Below are 19,856 nucleotides of genomic sequence, written 5' to 3' on the forward strand. Positions count from 1 at the left end.
TCGATCTAGCTATGTCCGTCTGTCCGTCCGTCTGTCCGTCCGTTTCTACGCAAACTATTTTTTTTTTTAATTTTTTTTTTTTAGTTCTTCGACACATAGTAATGGTTAATTTTTCAGAATTACGATTTAAATTTCATCAAAATCGGACGACTATAGCCCATAGGAACAATCATAAAAATAAATAAAAAAAAATTATAACTTTGGTTTTTTTTAATTTTTTTTTAGTGCTTCGAGATATAGTATTGGTTAAATATTTTAGAATTACGATTTAAATTTCATCAAAATCGGACGACTATAGCATTTAGCTCCCATAGGAACAATCGTAAAGCTGGCATAGGAACTATCGAATAATTAAGCTGAAAATCATCATAGCTTCAATGTTTTTAAACATACACGCAAGTAAATCATAATTTTAACGTTTTCAAGAGTAATTAGTTTTTGAAATAGCTGCAAGGGTATATAAACTTCGGCACGCCGAAGTTTACTTCCTTTCTTGTTTTTTATGTCTTCGGCATATAGTATTGATTAAATATTTAAGAATTACGGCTTCAATTTCATCAAAATCGGACGACTATATCATATAGCTCCCATGGAAACAAAATATTATAAAAAGAAAAATTTTTTTTTATGAAACTTTTCTATTTTGTATTTGATTGTTCTATTACTTAAAAAAACCGCGACTATCTCCCAAAATGTACTACGATAATTTGTTTCTGGAGTTGGGGCACATGAAAAACTTTTTTGGTTAATGTAATCAGAAAAATATTAATTATAGCTACTCTTGGAAAACAAGTCCTCGTGGCTGGACCTACTGGATTCTCAGCTCGCAACGTAAATGGATTAACTGTACATACATAGATCGTTAAATTTGCCTGTTGAGCATGGAAGCATAGATAAGTATACACAATTAAATAATACAAAATTTAAGTTAATGCGGAATAACAAAAAAAATCAACAAAGGAAGCAAACTTCGGCAAGCCGAAGTTCATACACCCTTGCAGCAATTGCAAAAATTAAATATTCTTGAAAACATTATTATTATGATTTACTTAAGGATGTGTTTAAAAACATTAAATCTATCATGATATGCAGCTCAATTTATTTGATAGTTCCTACACATTCTGACGTTCAGAAATTGAGAATTTGAATATTCAACTTGAGGATATACTCATTTTGAGTACTGATTTTGCCCAAAAACTCACATTAAGAATATTTGTACCCATTTAAAAAAAAATACTTAAACTGAGAATATATTCTGAATTTCAGAAAAAATGTGCTAATAATGAGGCAAAATGTACTCAAAATCCGTGGTCTAGCGGTCTGAGATGTCCGGACAAGGATGCCAAAACCCAAAATTTTGAAGTTCCGAGTTCACTTCGAGTTGTGTGATTCTTTTTTTTTGTTTTTCGTTGTTGTTGTTTTTTTTTTTAATGCTTATTTATGTAACTCTTTATCGTTTCTACAAAATACCTCAAATATTTTGCTTAAATTACGAATTAGCCTTTTGAAATAAAATAGTTGTGCGGCTTTAGCTTACTGAGAAGTTAGAGCATGCTTAAAGTAAAGGCTTACATCTAGAGTGCGAAAGGTTCCGAGTTCAATTTTCAGTCGAGGCATGTGCTTTTCATAAAAATAATTCGTAGGTAAAATGATTTCATTTAACACGTAAGTTAGTAATATAACATAATGTAAAACAAACAATAAAGTTGAAAAAAATGTTAGTTACATTTTTGGCCGATTTATTTTGGTAAATTCTCATACACCCATACAGTTTTTTCATTCTTGAAAATTTGTACTCAAACTGAGTAAAATGGTCTCAAAGTGAGAATTTTTGCTCTTGGATTTCTTTTGAGTACGAATATTCTCAGATTAAGTGCAATATACTTGATTAAACTCTGTGTATGGCAGCTATATGATATTGTTATCCAATTTTAATAAAATTAAAAGCGTAATTCTGAACTGTCAAATTATTAAAAAGCCAAAATAAATTCTAAACAAGAAAGAAAGCAAACTTCGGCAAGCCGAAGTTCATATACCCTTGCAGCAAATTCCAAAAATTAAATATTTTTTAAAACATTAAAATTATGATTTACTTGCGTATATGTCTAAAAACATTGAAGCTATGATGATTTGCAGCTCAATTGTTATATAGTTATTTTATATATTTTTATTATTTCTATGGGAGCTATATGATATAGTCGTCCGATTTTGATGAAATTTAAACCGTAATTCTGAAATATTTAACCATTACTATAAGTTAAAGAACTAATAGAAAAATGAAAAAAAAACAAAGTTATAATTTTTTTGTATTTTTTTCCCGCTTGTTCCAATGGGAGCTATATGATATAGTCGTCCGATTTTGATGAAATTTAAAACGTATTTCTGAAATATTTAAACATTACTATATGTCGAAGGAGTAAAAAAAAAAATAAAAAAAAACAGCAAAGTTATAATTTTTTTTGTATTTTTTTTGGCGATTGTTCCTATGGGAGCTATATGATATATCGTCCGATTTTTATGAAATTTAAACCGTAATTCAGAAATATTTAACCATTACTATATGTGGAAGAACTAATAGAAAAATTAAAAAACAGCAAAGTTATAATTTTTTTTATTTATTTTTTCGATTGTTCCTATGGGAGCTATATGCTATAGTCGTCCGATCCGGCTCGTTCCGACTTATATACTACCTGCAATAGAAAGACAACTTTTGGGAAAGTTTCATGCAGATAGCCTTAAAGCTAAAAGACTAGTTCGCGTAGAAACGGACGGACAGACGGACAGACGGACATGGCTAGATCGACTCGCCTAGTGATGCTGATCAAGAATATATATTTTTTATAGGGTCGGAGATGTCTCCTTCACTGCGTTGCAAACTTCTGACTGAAATTATAATATCCTCTGCAAGGGTATAAAAACAGCAAAGTTATAATTTTTTTTGTATTTTTTTCCCGCTTGTTCCAATGGGAGCTATATGATATAGTCGTCCGATTTTGATGAAATTTTAACCGAATTCTGAAATATTTAACCATTACTATATGTCGAAGAAGTAAAAAAAAATTAAAAAACAGCAAAGTTATAATTTTTTTTGTATTTATTTTGCGATTGTTCCTATGGGAGCTATATGATATAGTCGTCCGATTTTGATGAAATTTAAACCGTAATTGACTATATGTCAAAGAACTAATAGAAAAATTAAACAAGAAAGGAAGCAAACTTCGGTAAGCCGAAGTTCATATACCCTTGCAGCTATTGCAAAAATTAAATATTTTTTAAAACATTAAAATTATGATTTACTTGCGTATATGTCTAAAAACATTGAAGCTATGATGATTTGCAGCTTTATTATTATATTGTTATTTTATATATTTTAGTATTTTTATGGGAGCTATATGATATAGTCGTCCGATTTTGATGAAATTTAAACCGTAATTCTGAAATATTTAACCATTACTATATGTCGAAGAACTAATAGAAACATAAAAAAACAGCAAAGTTATAATTTTTTTTGTATTTTTTTCCCGCTTGTTCCAATGGGAGCTATATGATATAGTCGTCCGATTTTAATGAAATTTAAACCGTAATTCAGAAATATTTAACCATTACTATATGTTGAAGAACTAATAGAAAAATTAAAAAACAGCAAAGTTATAATATTTTTTATTTATTTTTTCGATTGTTCCTATGGGAGCTATATGCTATAGTCGTCCGATCCGGCTCGTTCCGACTTATATACTACCTGCAATAGAAAGACAACTTTTGGGAAAGTTTCATGCAGATAGCTTTAAAGCTAAAAGACTAGTTCGCGTAGAAACGGACGGATAGACGGACGGACAGCTTGAGATCGTCAGCATTAAGGAGGTATTCCGAATTTTTTAGGGAATAGCAAATATTGTTGATGCATTCGGCCCTGCCTTGCGAAAGGCCAGATTTTGCTTTAAATGGGCAAGAAAGTATTCCATTGATACTGATCCTATAAGTGCGGCGATCTAGATAAGATTTAATCAAGTTCAGTAGTGAAGAATGTAAACCAAGTTTTTCGAGTTTTGCAAAAGAGACAAAGGTAAACTTTGTCAAAAGCTTTTGCAAAATTCAGATAAACTGTATCTATCTGCTGAAGACGGCCAAATTTGTAATTGCAGTTCTACCAGGCATAAACCCGTGTTGGTTGGGAAATATATTAGGCTTTACTAGAAAAAAAACTTGCTTCGTTATTATATGTTTAAAAAGTTTCGAAATGGGACGGTAATTATAATTATAATTATTATTAATTAAGCCTTTTCTGCCGTATTAGATCGGTGCACCAGTAGCTTCTTTCCACTTAAGTAATAAAATGCAAATTAGAAAGTTCTCAATGATTTTTTTAAGAGTCTGACACAGTGCACACACACAATTTTTTAGGAAGAATGGTGGTATTCCGTCAAAATCAGGAGTTTGGTTGTCATTTAGACCATCCAAAGCTTGATGAATATCATTATCAGATATAGTGAAAGGGCCAACATTTAGAAGAGTAGGAATATTGATTAATGTTTCCGAATGATTAATATCACTCTCAGGCTCAAAATTGGAATTACAAAATGTTGCGAAAAGGTTCGCCATAGTAAAATTTTCCAAAGTCATTGGCGTAGGGATGGGCGATGTTTTTTTTTTTGGAGTTGATTAACTGCACAAAGGATTTTGTATTTTGTTTGAGGCTGATCTCGATATCTGCAATATACTGGTTATAGAGAAATTTAAAGAACTCGAACTCACTCTTATGCTGCCTATATCGCTCCCAGTCACTAGCACTTTTAGTTGAAAGAAAACGCTGGTATAACTTATTATTATAAAATCAGAATCAAGTAGGCTTTGATGAATAATTCAAATATTTTCCACATGTGCTTCATAAAGGTCGCAGTCGCTACTTGGTGGAATGTAGGACGCAGTAATTACAACTTTTCAGCCGGTCCAAGAACTAAAACGCGGACCTGTTTTAGCAACGAATTTTCATTTGAAAGCATAATGTTTTTACTATGGACAGTTCAACTTACTGCCACAATAACTCCACCACCTCTGAAACAATGCGATAATTCAGTATCTCTATCTTTACGGTAAATAAGGAACTGGTTTGATTCGAAGAATTGATAATTAAAATAGCTGGAATTGAGCAAAGTCTCTACCAGAACTATATCGTCGAAGTCGCATGTAGAAGTCATTAAATATACCAACTTAGCCTTAGTGCGCATGCCTGATATGTTATGGAAGATATTCTTAGAGAACAGATACGGGCAGGTAAGGGTGCTTCCGTGTGGGGCGTCAAAGAAAAGTTTTACGCAATAGTTGCAGGTTTAATAGGTAAAGCAGAAGCTTGCTCACATTGTGCCTGAGGCAAGTCCCCATCCTTTTTCGTCCAAAAATCAAAAAAAAAAAACGACAGCATTGGTTATGCTGTTCTTATGCGACCAGTTCCAGAGAATTCCCAGACGGTGACAGAGTGTGGATTAACTCAGGCACGTATAAGGTGAAGTCTATAGAGTTTGAAAACAGATTTATTTAGCTTATTCAGAAAGTGGTCTGGGAACAGTTGAAGCAACTGAAGAGATAATCCCACGAGGTTCCAAACGTTAAATTAAGAGCATCGTCAAAGGCCGGCAACAATGAGACTGATAAGAAAATCCGTTTTAAGATTTCGATGTCATCAAATCTAAAGAGTAGGCAAAATACACGAAGCGCAGGTGCTGAAAAGTTCCATGTGGGACAAGCGGCGAAAACTGGCGAGAGCCCAACTGCGAAAAGCGCGCTTAGAACGGTATCATATACAGCACTTGAGCGCTGATAATGTCAAGTGGACAGCGATAAGAATTCCCGACTTGTAGCTTTCGAGTCAATTCGTTCTTCCAGAAGGTACCCACGACGCTCACAGCTCCTTCTTGAGTTCCACAGCGCCGACCCTTTTTCCCGATTTTGAATTTCCCACCCCAGACGTTTCCCCAAAGACTTTTGAATTCCCGCCCAGACGTTTCCCACGTTGACTTTCTCGAATTCCGTGTTTTGCCCAATTCGTTGTATAGTCACTCTACGCCGTGCCGATCAGTCCCCAGCTGCTATCGGTTCCGTGACCTAGTGTGGCGTTGCCACCAGGTGTTATCGATATTCCCCATTGAGACCCCCCATGTGTCGATATTTCCAGTTTTTTCTGCCCACCGATTGACACTATCGTCCAGTGCCAATCGGCCGCTATAAATCGAGAGGCCCCCATCTTTTTGCTCATGGTGACTTCGGACAATGAAATGTAAGAGAGTCTCTTTCCTTCATAGCTTGGGCCAGGATTGCAGGTTTGACCTTTCCTGCTTTTGGTTCCGGGGTCAATGACCCTGCTAGATTCATCACTCACTTTCGGCGTTCTGCATTAAGTTGGCAAGAGGTTTGTTTCCCTGCGAACCCTTTGAGCATTTATATCTCTCAGTTCAGATTGCCGGCTTAGCTGTAGTGCCTAGTGCCTGTAGTATGTAGCGTGTAACGTTTGACTAAAGTACAAAGTACTTTAAATGATTTCAAGGATCTGTATTGGCTGGGCACGCTTATTATTCCGGCTCTAGCTCGTCGGCTTAGGGGGTGGAGGTCTTGCTCGTACAGATCTTGACACTGTCTACGTATTACTATTAATAAAATCAGAATTGAGCGTGCATGCGACAATATCAAAAGCTAGTTACTTAACCGGAAGAAAATATGCATAATTTAAAAAAAAAGAAAAGTTTGAGAAATTATTGAAAGGGGACAGTGTAAAAGAAAGAGAGAGAAATTTGTTGTTTGCGACGCCTTAGATGTAATTTGGCTCGCATATTGCCAACCCTTCCTATGACCACCTGCCGCTAGAGCATGACTCTGGTGATCCCTTGTATACCCTAAGACCGCAGAGACATCAGCTGAGTTCAGTTAGTTAGTTCATTAAGCTTCTATTTTAATAATTATTTCAATCGCAAGTAACATATTTAATCTTTCTTAGATAATTTACGACAGGTAAAACAATTTCGGCGAGAAAAGATAAAATATAATAAGTGTTAAATCTCATGGGTAAATACTGGGCTTCACAGGTGTATATAATTATTAATGTAAAGTACATATGTATGGTGACAGTATAAACTAGTGCATAAATATATTAAAAATAAGTATTGTGTATATTAAACAATAAAATTAAAAAAAATAGTTTTATGTTTAAAGGAAATTCAAAATTTGTTCTTTTATAAGTACAAATATTTATTCTTATTTCATCATTCATCAGTGGTTCGCTAGTTAATTACTTTTAATTTTATTAAATTAAACATTTTTTTTTTTAGAGGAAATATTCTCAGTGTTAATTTAAAGAATTCATTTTTTTGGTTTAATTAATTTTTTTTTGCAAGGTTAAATTTATAAGTAATGGCTTTCTTAAATTTTCGGCATTGATAGGTATATATATAGTGACATGCCCATATTCCTATGAGACTCTGCACATATTTAAGCAACACATACACAGTCCCATAACACCCTGAATATACCCATTACTTTACGTATCTACGATATACCCTATACTACCCTAGAATTATTCACCCTTGTAACAAGATCCCAAAATCGAAGGCCAACGGAAAATCCCCAAATATGTTATCACCCAAAACTGTAGACTACTCACCCCAATTGTCACGTTCACAAGTTCAAAGATAATCAAAGTTCGGCTCGCAGACACATAAACTCCTTTTTCAATCCAAAGACATTTAAAAGTCGTAAAATCTAAGAGCGCACTTGTATCCAAGAGTCAAGACTCTTGAATCCAAGAGTAATTAAAGTTTCACTCAAAAGAAACTGAAAGTTTCTCAGAACAATTTCACAACTCACTCAAATCCCAAAAAGCTCGTGACCGAGGCTTGATCATCAACAGAATCAGATCAGCAAGTTAAGTTCAGTTTGAGACCTCAAAGGCAGAGCAGAGCAAATGGTGCCTCTATATAATCTATCTATGCTCAAAGTAATAGGTCGGTGTTCTTCACTAATAAGTTTAAACTCTGTAAAACATCAGTTGAATAAAATAAAATTCTATTTTTTTATTTAATCGGAGTTGCAAACATTTAATTGGCGCAGCCGGTAGGATCTAAAAAAATAAAGTCCTTTTAAATACGGTACTGATCAACAAAGAGATATACTACACAACTAGTAATTTTGATCAGCGAATTGAATAAAGTGCACTTAAAAAGATCCGCAAAAGAATCTACGTGACGTAAAACCTACTAGTGGTCATAAGACATCCAAAAAAATGCAATTCGGTCAGAAATAAAAAAAAAAACATTCTGAAAATAAAATTACGTGACGTAAAACCTACGAGTAGTCATAAAACATCCAAAAATCCAATTCGGTCAGATATAAACATTTTAAGAAGCCCAAACACAAACTCAAGACAAGATGGCAGTCCAACAATTATCAGAGATCCATCTGAACCAGTTACTGTGTCAGATCAAGGAGCTACAGTACTTCGATGGAACTCCAGGAAAACTCTCAGGATTCATCAACGAAGTCGAATATTTGTTAAAACTGTACCCAACCCAAGAACCAAGACATTTTCGGAGCAATCAGAAGAGTGATAGTCGACACAGCAGCAGAAACCGACGCACAATCTGGAGCCAATAACTGGCTAACAACGAAGACAGCTTTAATCACCGCCTTCAAAGATCATAGGCCCTTCGAAACAATCATCAAGAAGCTGGCGGAAACACAAAATAGAAATAACCAAAAAAAACATAGGAATAAAGGAAAATATCAGAGTAATAATCAAAGATATTACGATAACCAAAGAAATTTAAGTTCGTACTACAATTCAAATTCAAATTCTAATGCAACAACTTCCCAGAATAACCAAAATCAATATCAACAACGTCCCATCCCCCCACATTTGAATCAAGCCAGATTACAAAATCCGAATAACCATCAAAATTCGAATGATCAGGCTAATACAAATAGATTTAGTGGTGCCCCAGTAAAAAGACAGAGGGAAAGTCAAAGTGGCCAAAATAGGATGGATGTAAATTTTCATCAAACTGCATCGGAGACCGAAGACACAATCCATATGTAAAAATTGCCTTTCACAATAAATTTTATAAGGGAATGATGGACACAGGATCATCAATCAACATAATGAATATACATTTTGCTAAATTAAAGGAGACAAAAGAAGATTTAAAAGTGTATATTATTAGAGGTCCGGTAAAAATACATAAAAGTATCATAGTAAAACCAAGCGTAACATGTCCATCAGAACAAAAATTTTATTTACATAAATTCTCTGATAATTATGATATCCTGTTAGGTCGAAATTACCTAGAAGCTGCTAAAGCAAAAATTGATTATGAAAACAAAACAATTAAACTAGGCCCAAAAACATATAATTTCCGATACAACGATGAAGACATGGAAGAAGATAAGACCGCACAGGAGTGCCTTAATCTACCTTCTACAGAAGATCAATCGGTAAACTTCGCGATCCATAATGATTTACGCGAAAACAATGAATTTAGACTCGAACATCTGAATAGCGAGGAGATTGAAAGTTTAAAGAAAGTTCTATTTGAATATGGTGACATTCAGTACAGAGAAGGTGAAAATTTGACTTTCACAAGTACTATTAAACATACAATCCAAACTGAATATGGTGACATTCAGTACAGAGAAGGTGAAAATTTGACTTTCACAAGTACTATTAAACATACAATCCAAACTCAGCATGAAGATCCAGTTTATCGTAAGCCATATAAATACCCCCAGAGCGTTGATGAGGAAGTAAATAGGCAAATCAAAGAAATGATAGAGCAGGGAATAATTCGTAAGTCGAAATCTCCTTACTGTTCACCTATTTGGGTCGTTCCAAAAAAGACAGACGCGTCTGGCAAGAAAAAATTTAGGTTGGTTGTAGATTATAGGAATTTAAACGAAATCACTATCAATGATAAATTTCAAATTCCTAGAATGGACGAGATCCTTGACAAATTAGGAAAATGCCAGTATTTCACAACCATAGATTTAGCTAAAGGATTTCATCAAATCCAAATGGACAGCAAGTCAATCGCAAAAACCGCATTTTCTACGAAACATGGTCATTACGAGTACACTCGAATGCCATTCGGCCTTAAGAATGCCCCCGCAACTTTTCAAAGATGTATGAACAACCTTTTGAAAGATTTAATCTACAAAGATTGTTTAGTTTATTTAGACGATATAATAATTTTTTTCACTTCATTGGAAGAACACATCTTATCTCTAAAGAAAGTTTTTGGAAAACTTAGGGATGCAAACTTACAATTGAATAAATGTGAATTCATAAAAGAGAAACAAAATTCCTAGGTCATGTTGTAACCACTAATGGTATCAAACCCAATCCAAATAAAACCAATGCTATCACAAACTTCCCACTACCAAAGACTCAAAAAAAAATAAATTTTTGGGATTATGTGGATTCTATCGCAAGTTCATTCCAAACTTCGCTAACATAGTTAAACCCATGACCATTAAATTGAAAAAAGTAGCAACAATAGAGAAAGAACTTCTAGCTATAGTTTGGGCGACAAAATATTTCAGATCATACTTATTTGGGAGATCTTTTGAAATACTTAGTGATCATAAACCCCTTGTCTGGCTTAATAATATTAAAGAACCAAATATGAAACTTAAAAGATGGAAAATTAAATTAAACGAATTTGATTATAAGATTAAGAATCTTCCCGGAAAAGAAAATTATGTAGCAGATGCATTATCGCGTACCAAAATAGAAGAACTAATGCTTGGCGAAGTTGCCAATAGTGTAGATGCAACTTCTAAGATAATTTTAATTATATATTTATCACCGAACGACCATTCAATTATTTCTCTAGACATATAGAATTAGAGAAAGGAGATAACGATGAAACTGAGGTAAAGCATTATTTTCACAAATTAAAAATCTAAATAACTTACAAAGAAATGACAGATGACTTTGCTAAAAACATCATTACAGAATATGTATGTACTAAGAAAAGCGCAATTTATTTCCATAATGATGATGATTTCTTAACATTCCAAAGGGCATACGTACAAATAATAAGTCCCAACAATTTGACGAAACTGGTTAAATGCACGCTTATATTAAAAGATATTTTGACTTATGCTGAATTCAAAAACATGATATTAAAAATGCATAAAGAACTTCTACACCCAGGAATCGAAAAAACTATCAACTGGTTTAAAAAAGAACATTACTATCCAGATAGCCAAAAGTTAATACAAAATATAATTAATGAATGTGAAATCTGCAACATTGCAAAAACAGAACACAGAAGTACAAAACTATCATTTGAAATAACTCCAGAAATACTTAACGCAAGAGAACGATATGTAATTGATTTCTATATGGTCGGTAACCAGCAATTTTTATCTTGTATCGACATTTATTCGAAATTCGCTATCTTAATTGAAGTGAAAAGTAGAGATTGGCTAGAAGCAAAAAGAGCCATAAAGAAGCTATTTAACGACATGGGAAAACCACAAGAAATCAAAGCAGACAAAGATTCAGCTTTTATGTGTATAGCCTTGCAAAACTGGTTAAAATCTGAAGGAGTAGATATATCAGTAACAACCAGCAAAAATGGTGTATCTGATGTAGAAAGGTTTCATAAGACAGTAAATGAAAAATTGAGAATTATTAGTAACGAAAACAATATAGTGGACCGGTGTACAAAATTCGAAGTAATCTTATACGTGTACAATCATAAAACAAAACACAACACGACTAATAGAACTCCCGCAGATATTTTCCTATACGCAGGAACACCAGATATTAACACTCAACAAAATAAAATCAATAAAATAGACAGGCTAAATGAAAATAGACACGATTTTGAAGTTAATACGAAATATAGACAAGCACCATTAGTTAAAACTAAGATTACCAATCCTTTCAAGAAAACAGGTTTAATAAGACAGGTTGACAACAAACACTTTGAAGAAACAAATAGAGGCAGGAAAATCACACATTATAAGTCAAAATTCAAAAAACAAAAGAAGATTAACAAGAGTAAATATAATAATTCCAGACAAGCCGAGGAAGATGAAATATAACCAAGTCATCCCTATATTATCCCTGATATTAATCTCGCTTATAAGTACAACCAAGGCACAAAGTATCGAAATAAGTCCAATAAACGCAAAAAACGGATATCTTATATTTAAAACTGGATCAATGGAAATCCCAACGAATTTTGAATACCACCATTTAAGTATAAATTTAACAAAGACCGAAATAACATTCGACAACCTACTGGACGAAGCCAAAGAATTCCAACACATTGTCCAAATCCAATATGTAGTTGAAAAATTAAAAAGAGAAATGAATGGGTTAAGAATAGTCAGAAGAAGTAAACGCGGGCTTTTAAACGTGGTAGGTTCAGTTTATAAATATTTGTTTGGCACACTAGATGAAGAAGATAAGGAAGAATTTGAAATAAAAATTAATAATCTAGCAGATAATTCCATCCAAAATCATGATTTGAATATGATTATTGACGTTGTTAATAACGACTTGACCTAATAAACAAATTTGAAGAATCTAAAAATAAGCAAGAACAAGCTGCAGTTCTGATTTTTAATCTCCAGCAATTCACAGAATACATAGAGGACATAGAATTAGGAATGCAACTAACTAGGTTAGGTATATTTAACCCAAAATTATTAAAACACGATTATTTAAAACAGGTTAATTCAGAAAAGTTGTTAAAAGTAAAATCATCAACTTGGCTCAAAACAGACACGAACGAAATCCTGATAATTTCCCAAATTCCTAATGAAATAAAGAAAACTCCTGTATATGAAATAATTCCATATCCAGATGAATTTGATAATATCCTAACATATCACATATATGAAGATAAAGTATTCAATGAAAACACAGGTCAAATTATTTTCGACAAATGCATAATTGGAATCCTAAAACAAGAACCGACAAAATGCAAATATGTAAAAACCCATAAAATTTCCAAATAAATTACATTGAACCAAATATTTTGTTAACAAGGAATATACAAAAATCGACTATAAATCAAAATTGTATAAGCACAGAAGTTTCGATCGTTGGTAATAATATTGTTAAAATAAAAATTGTACTATACAGTTAGATGAGTTCATAATATCCAACAATATAGCAGATTATACACAATCAATTTATGTTAACAACAATATCACAAAAATCGAACCATTGTCATATATCCAAACTATAGAAATAGTCGAATCACATATAAAATATTACAATACATTTCAGATAATATGTTTAACCACATTTGTGATCACTATAATAAGTTTGACATTATATTTAATTTACAAATTTAAAAATATTCCTAAGAAACTTATTGTAAAATATTCTAAACGTGAAGAACAACCAATCATAGCAAATAAGAATGTAAAAACTACTGAGGAAAATATTGTAGCAGAAAATATTATGTTATACCCTACGTTATCGCCCTGAGGACAGGCCAAATTCAAAGGTTGGGGGAGTGACATGCCCATATTCCTATGAGACTCTGCACATATTTAAGCAACACATACACAGTCCCATAACACCCTGAATATACCCATTACTTTACGTATCTACGATATACCCTTTACTACCCCAGAATTATTCACCCTTGTAACAAGATCCCAAAATCGAAGGCCAACGGAAAATCCCCAAATATGTTATCCCCCAAAACTGTAGACTAAACAACTCACCCCAATTGTCACGTTCACACGTTCAAAGATAATCAAAGTTCGGCTCGCAGACACATAAACTCCTATTTCAATCCAAAGACATTTCAAAGTCGTAAAATCTAAGAGCGCACTTGTATCCAAGAGTCAAGACACTTGAATCCAAGAGAAATTAAAGTTTCACTCAAAAGAAACTGAAAGTTTCTCAGAACAATTTCACAACTCACTCAAATCCCAAAAAGCTCGAGACCGAGGCTTGATCATCAACAGAATCAGATCAGCAAGTTAAGTTCAGTTTGAGACCTCAAAGTAATAGGTCGGTGTTGTTCACTAATAAGTTTAAACTCTGTAAAACATCAGTTGAATAAAATAAAATTATATTTTTTTATTAAATCGGAGTTGCAAACATTTAATTATATATATATATATTTTTTTTTGTTTATGAGAATTTAATTGGCACAGATATTTGAAATAAAGGTACGATCGATCTTCCGACGCAGGCAGGCTGGAAAAGAAATCAAGGCATTCCTGCTTTGACATGGATTATATTTTATATAATAATATAATATAATATAATATATATTATATTATTTGTGCACTTATAAACGTTTCATAATTATTTTGTTGTTTTTTGAATCAAAACGAATTTAAGAAAACTTTTGGCAGGGAGATTGAAACCGTAACTTAACCGCGCACAAGATGAATCATAACTTAATTTATATCTTATATTTATTAAATGAATTCACATTTTTTCATAACATAATTATTGTTACTTCAATTTTCAACCACTTAATATTTTAATAAATTTTTCTTGATTTACGTTAAAACATGCTTAGGAATTTCTTCCAGTGTAGCCTGTTCGCCGATATGCACGTGAAAATTTTCTTGCAAGCTTGATTTTTTTTTTGGTTACAAATAAGGTTATGATCGAGCCCAAGAGTAGATTTTAAATTTTTTTAGATTTGGGTTAGGGCCGATCTAATTGAACATTTTTTTTTTTCCTAGCTTATATGATTATTTGGCCGAGATATTTCCTCGTTGAATTAAACGAGAGATCACTGTTTCAACTGCTGCAACTGCTGATCACTGAATAAAAATTTGGGGTGCTCCCGAAGACACTGCGGTTTGGCAAAGGCGGGTGCTCCTCACCCCCACAACTCACTTCTTTGCTTGAATTTTTCGCGGGAAAAACCACTTTGCGAGAACTTTGAAATACCGGGTGTATATTTTTTTTTCAACACTTTGCCGAATGTGAACGAATAAAATTTAACACGTCTGACTGCCACGCCGGTTTAATTAATAAGGAAGTTCAAAAATCATGCGGCGTCGGTTTCGGCCTTTTCTAGAAATTTCTGCCAGCTGAAAAATCCGCCATTTCGGCTTAGGACAAGCTTCTCAGCAACAGCTGATTGCAGAACTATCTGGCATCACCCGCAAAAATACTAATTAGTATTTTTTTTTGCTAAACACTAATTTCCAACACTAAGTTTGGCTATGCATCTGGCTAGTCTCCAAGGGTCGCTAAATACTAAAATAATCGCCAGTTTTCAAGCCAAAACAAACAAACGTTCTTCAGCCGCCGCTACAAGTATAAGGTCCGTCACATCTCGGCGCTAGCTTTGCCGCGAAGCCCTCGGCTGCCTTCGGAAAATGGTGCTCCTTCGCCCAGACCGTGCCACCTATTGTTGGGTTCCACTGTCTCTTTCCTGTCTGGCTTGGTCCTGAGCAGCTTTCTTAATGTTCCTGCGCACAATTTCGAAGATTTCATCAAATTCGGACGACTATATCAAATAGCTCCCATTGAAACAATCGGAAAAAAAATATAACTTTGCTGTTTTTTTAATTTTTATACCCTTGCAGAGGGTATTATAATTTCAGTCAGAAGTTTGCAACGCAGTGAAGGAGACATTTCCGACCCTATAAAGTATATATATTCTTGATCAGCATCATGTCTCGATCTAGCCATGTCCGTCTGTCCCTCCATCTGTCCGTCCGTTACTACGCAAACTAGTCTCTCAGTTTTAAAGCTATCTGCATGAAACTTTCCCAGGTAGTATATAAGTCGGAACGAGACGGATCGGACGACTATAGCACATAGCTCCCATAGGAACAATCGAAAACACAAATAAAATAAAATTACAACTTTGCTGTATTTATACCCTTGCAGAGGGTATTATAATTTCAGTCAGAAGTTTGCAATGCAGTAAAGGAGACATCTCCGACCCTATAAAGTATATATATTCTTGATCAGCACCACTAGTAGAGTCGATCTAGCCATGTCCGTCTGTCCGTCCGTTTTTTTTTTTTAGTTCTTAGACACATAGTAATGTTTAATTATTTCAGAATTACGATTTAAATTTCATCAAAATCGGACGACTATAGCATATAGCTCCCATAGGAGCAATCATAAAAATAAATAAAAAAATATTATAACTTTGGTGTTTTTTAATTTTTTTTTTAGTGCTGTGAGGAGTCTTAAAACTCCTCACAAATTCCGAGGCAGGAGAGCTGCATAGCAACAGCGAAGGAGGCGAGAATGCCGGAGGAGTCAAGGGCAACAAGGTCAAACGGTAAACAACGGACCTTGGACCCGGGCAAAGCGGAGACACCGTGGACTAACGGTACCACGCTGGACATTGGACCCTCACACGGCAAGGGCAACAGGGTCGAACGGTAAATTGGCGGACTTCGGACCCGCACAAAGAGGACGCACCGTGAACTAACGGTGCGGCAGTGGACCTTGGACCCGATCACGCGAGCTGGAAAAGGGAAATAACGGGACCATCACAGGCTATAAAAGGCGGCGCAAGCGCAGCATAGAAGGAGTAATCGTGCGAGAATCAAAGCGAGTGCGTGTACGCGAGACCAGTAGCAAGTTAATCAAGTGCCGAGGACCAGGATCAAGATCGCAAAGTCGAGACGACGACCGACTGAGAGTCTACAAGGCTGAGGCTTCAACGCTGAGATCCAACGGGTGCTAGGTCGTGGTTAAATCGAGCTCAGGGAGTCCTTGCGTGGAGTCTGCGATAAAGGTGGCTGGACGAAGAGGTCGAACCGAGTTCAACCTGCTAGGCGATACACCTTGCCGACACAATCCGGACCGACTTAGGGAGCCTGCGATAAAGGTGGCTAGGCGAAAAGGCAGAACCTCGTTCTACCTGCTAGGCGAAACACCTTGCCGGTCCCGACAGTGAGGTTCGCATGACATCCAGAGTCTCGAAGGAGCCGTCACGAGTCAGATACCAGCAAGCAGTCGACGACGAGGCATACCGGCATATTCCTCACAGAGCAGGCAACGAGGATGTGGTCGCATGGAAGCTATGCGTACCAATCGGGTCAAGGCAGCGAGTCATGGCCGAGAACCACGATATGCCGACGGCCGGACACATGGGCAGCCGGAAGACGATCGCGAGGGTGGCAGCGAGGTATTATTGGCCGTGCATGCACCGCGACATTAGGAAGCACGTGCGGAACTCTGAGAGCTGCCTCAGGTACAAGCCCAGTCAGTTCCAGGCAGCCGGAAAAATGCTCACACAGATCCCAGAGGAGCCCTGGGCCACAGTATGCGCCGATTTCGTTGGGCCGCTTCCTCGGTCGAAACACGGGAACTCGATGGTACTAGTGCTGGTAGATCGGTTCTCGAAGTGGACGGAAATAGTGCCAGTGCGTAGGGCTACTACGGAGACGCTGGAAAAGGCAATCCGGGAAAGGATTGTCTCAAGGTAGGCGTGCCGAAGGTCTTGATCACCGATAACGAAGTGCAATTCACGAGCAGGGCGTTCAAGCGGTTCTTGACAGAGTTGGGAGTGCGGCACCAGTTCACAGCCCCGTACACACCACAAGAAATTCCCACGGAGAGGGCCAATAGAACTGTAAAAACAATGATCGCCCAGTTTGCCGGACATGACCAGAAAACGTGGGAGAAACGGCCAGAATTGCAGCTGGCCGTGAACACTAGTGTAGCCGAGTCCACAGGGTATTCACCGGCATTCGTCACGCAGGGTAGAGAGCCCAGGTTATCGAGCGCGTTGTTTGATGAAGAAACCGCCGGCACAGGAAGGGAAACCCAGACCCCGTTGGAAAATGCGAAAAAAATAAACGAAATCTTCGAGCTGGTTAGACGGAACATGGAGAAGGCGGAGCAGGATCAGGCGCGCCACTACATCTCCGGAGGCGCCCTTGGAAACCACAGATCGGAGACACGGTATGAGCCAAGGAGCACCATCTATCCAAGGCAGCAGAAGGATTCGCGGCGAAACTGGCCCCTAGATACGAAGGGCCGTTTAAAATAATTAATTTCGACTCTCCGGTTATTTGCAACCTGCGGCACGAACACACGGGCAAAGAAAGGAAAATACACATAAGCCAGTTAAAACCGCAAAGCAAAGAGGGGCAGTCTCAACAAATCCGGAGTATCGGAGGAGCACTGTACCCTAACCGAAGAAAGGGGGAGGACGATACACGGAATCGAAAGTAACGGTCAAGCACACACACACAAGCACACACACACACACAAGCACACACATCAGGAGCGTGAGAGCGGGACAGGGAGGGTTTAAAAAGCCGTAGGCACCGTTACCGGCTAAACACACACATGCACGGGTTGCGTGTACACGGAGGCGAGTCCCGTTACCGGTACACGTCTCCGCGAATAACGGAACCGAGGATACGCGGAAGAACCGAGGTTTCGTCAGCGACGGCGCTGCATGGTTGAGGTCTTTCCAAAAAAGATAGTCATCATGAGCGCACGTAAGAGTAACACCCAACAACGAGTGGAGCACGAGGTGAGGGAGGAGCGCGCCAGGGAACAGCCAGTGGAGAAGTGGAGACGGGACTCCGATTCCGTTCTCCAGCTTCTGGCGTCCCCCCTGGTGTCGCGATCCCCGTCACCGGTCAGCGAGGCTGACGAGGAGTCCACCGAAGAGATCTCGGACGTGGAGTTGCCGTCCGAGGAGAAGGACGCAGGCGCAAACGCGACGGAGATCGCAAAGGTCGTCGCCATCTCCTCCGATGAGAGTGGACCGGAGGACGCGAGTGAGGAGGAGGAGGAGGGGACGGAGACCGTCAGTCCCGAGGTGTCCTCGGGAGGATCTGCCTAGGGCAGAAACCACTGTCGGGCAAGCCCAAGAAGTGGGCTCGCATCTAGGAGGCGCGGGCGGTCACTGTCCGCCAATGGGAGGCACGGCGTGCGGCGAGGAGTGCAGCAGTCGCCGCGTGGCAGCAGAGGCTCAGGGACGCCGAGGCCAGGAGGCATCAGCAGACGGTCACGTGGACGTGGCCCGCGCCCGAGGAGGCAGCAGAGGAGGCCCGGATGCGGGAGGCCATCGAGTGGCGGCGCCCACCGCCGTTGAACCAGCGCGAGCCGAGGGCCAAGTCGGCGAAACGCGTCGCGGAGACGGCCGATCGCGAGGGACTGTTGACTCCCGAGGAGGAGCGCGAGGCCCAGGAGGGGCTGGAGAAGGGGCCATGGGAGTGGCCATCACCGCCGGAGACGTCGCGGGACGCGGCGCCACCCCCGAAGCTGGCGCGGCAGACTTCGTGCCCGGAGCCGCGAGCCCCACCGGCGAGGCCGACGCTGCGGAGACAGCAGTCGGAGGGCGCGGAACCATGGTCGGAGGTTCCGGAGGCGGAGTGGGCGGCGCGGGTGGCCGAAGAAGCGCGACGGCAGCGAGGGAGGCAGAGGAAGGCCAGGTGGGCCAAGCTCGTGCTGGACGGGGAACAGCGCTACCGAGTAAAGGTAGCAGGGGGCCGGGTGCGGGTGTTTAAGGCCCAATAAAGCGGATCCCAGCATTGAAGCCCAGCAGTTATTATTTGGGCAGGGGATCACAAAACAGCACAACACAGGAAAAAAAAAGAGTGGTCCGCAGCAGCAGCCGATCGAGGAACGGGGGCGGTGAGGGGGGGCATCGCGGGCCAAGCACGCGGGCCGGCAGAGAACACGAGGCTGCCGCAGGGGTATGGCGAGGGGGTCACTTGCTGCCGCAAGGGTCTCCCGGGGCACGCGGTCCAGGGTCAGCACCCCGAGACATGTCAGGGACATCAGGGGCATCATGGTCATGGTGTCGCTGGAAAGAAAAAAGTCGTTAATTAAAGGAAAACTACAAGCAGCAAGTTTACTTACCAGTTTTTTCAAAACAACGAGGCCG

General features: G+C 38.2%; 1 protein-coding gene across 1 annotated transcript; it reads left to right on the forward strand.

Annotated features, from left to right (window-relative positions):
- Positions 1 to 15,304: 15,304 nt before the first annotated feature.
- Positions 15,305 to 19,491, forward strand: LOC128260248 (uncharacterized). Its single transcript, XM_052993073.1, has 2 exons — positions 15,305 to 15,634; positions 16,172 to 19,491. Exon 2 carries the CDS (start codon positions 19,022 to 19,024, stop codon positions 19,484 to 19,486), a length of 465 nt encoding a protein of 154 aa, XP_052849033.1. The 5' UTR covers positions 15,305 to 15,634; positions 16,172 to 19,021; the 3' UTR covers positions 19,487 to 19,491.
- The last annotated feature ends 365 nt before the right edge of the window (positions 19,492 to 19,856 follow it).

Source organism: Drosophila gunungcola (assembly GCF_025200985.1).
Source record: "Drosophila gunungcola strain Sukarami chromosome 3L unlocalized genomic scaffold, Dgunungcola_SK_2 000031F, whole genome shotgun sequence".
Lineage (NCBI taxonomy): Eukaryota > Metazoa > Arthropoda > Insecta > Diptera > Drosophilidae > Drosophila > Drosophila gunungcola.

Excerpts from the sequence above, each read along its gene's own strand:
- LOC128260248 (XM_052993073.1), top strand. The coding sequence starts at position 19,022 with ATGCGGGAGGCCATCGAGTGGCGGCGCCCACCGCCGTTGAACCAGCGC.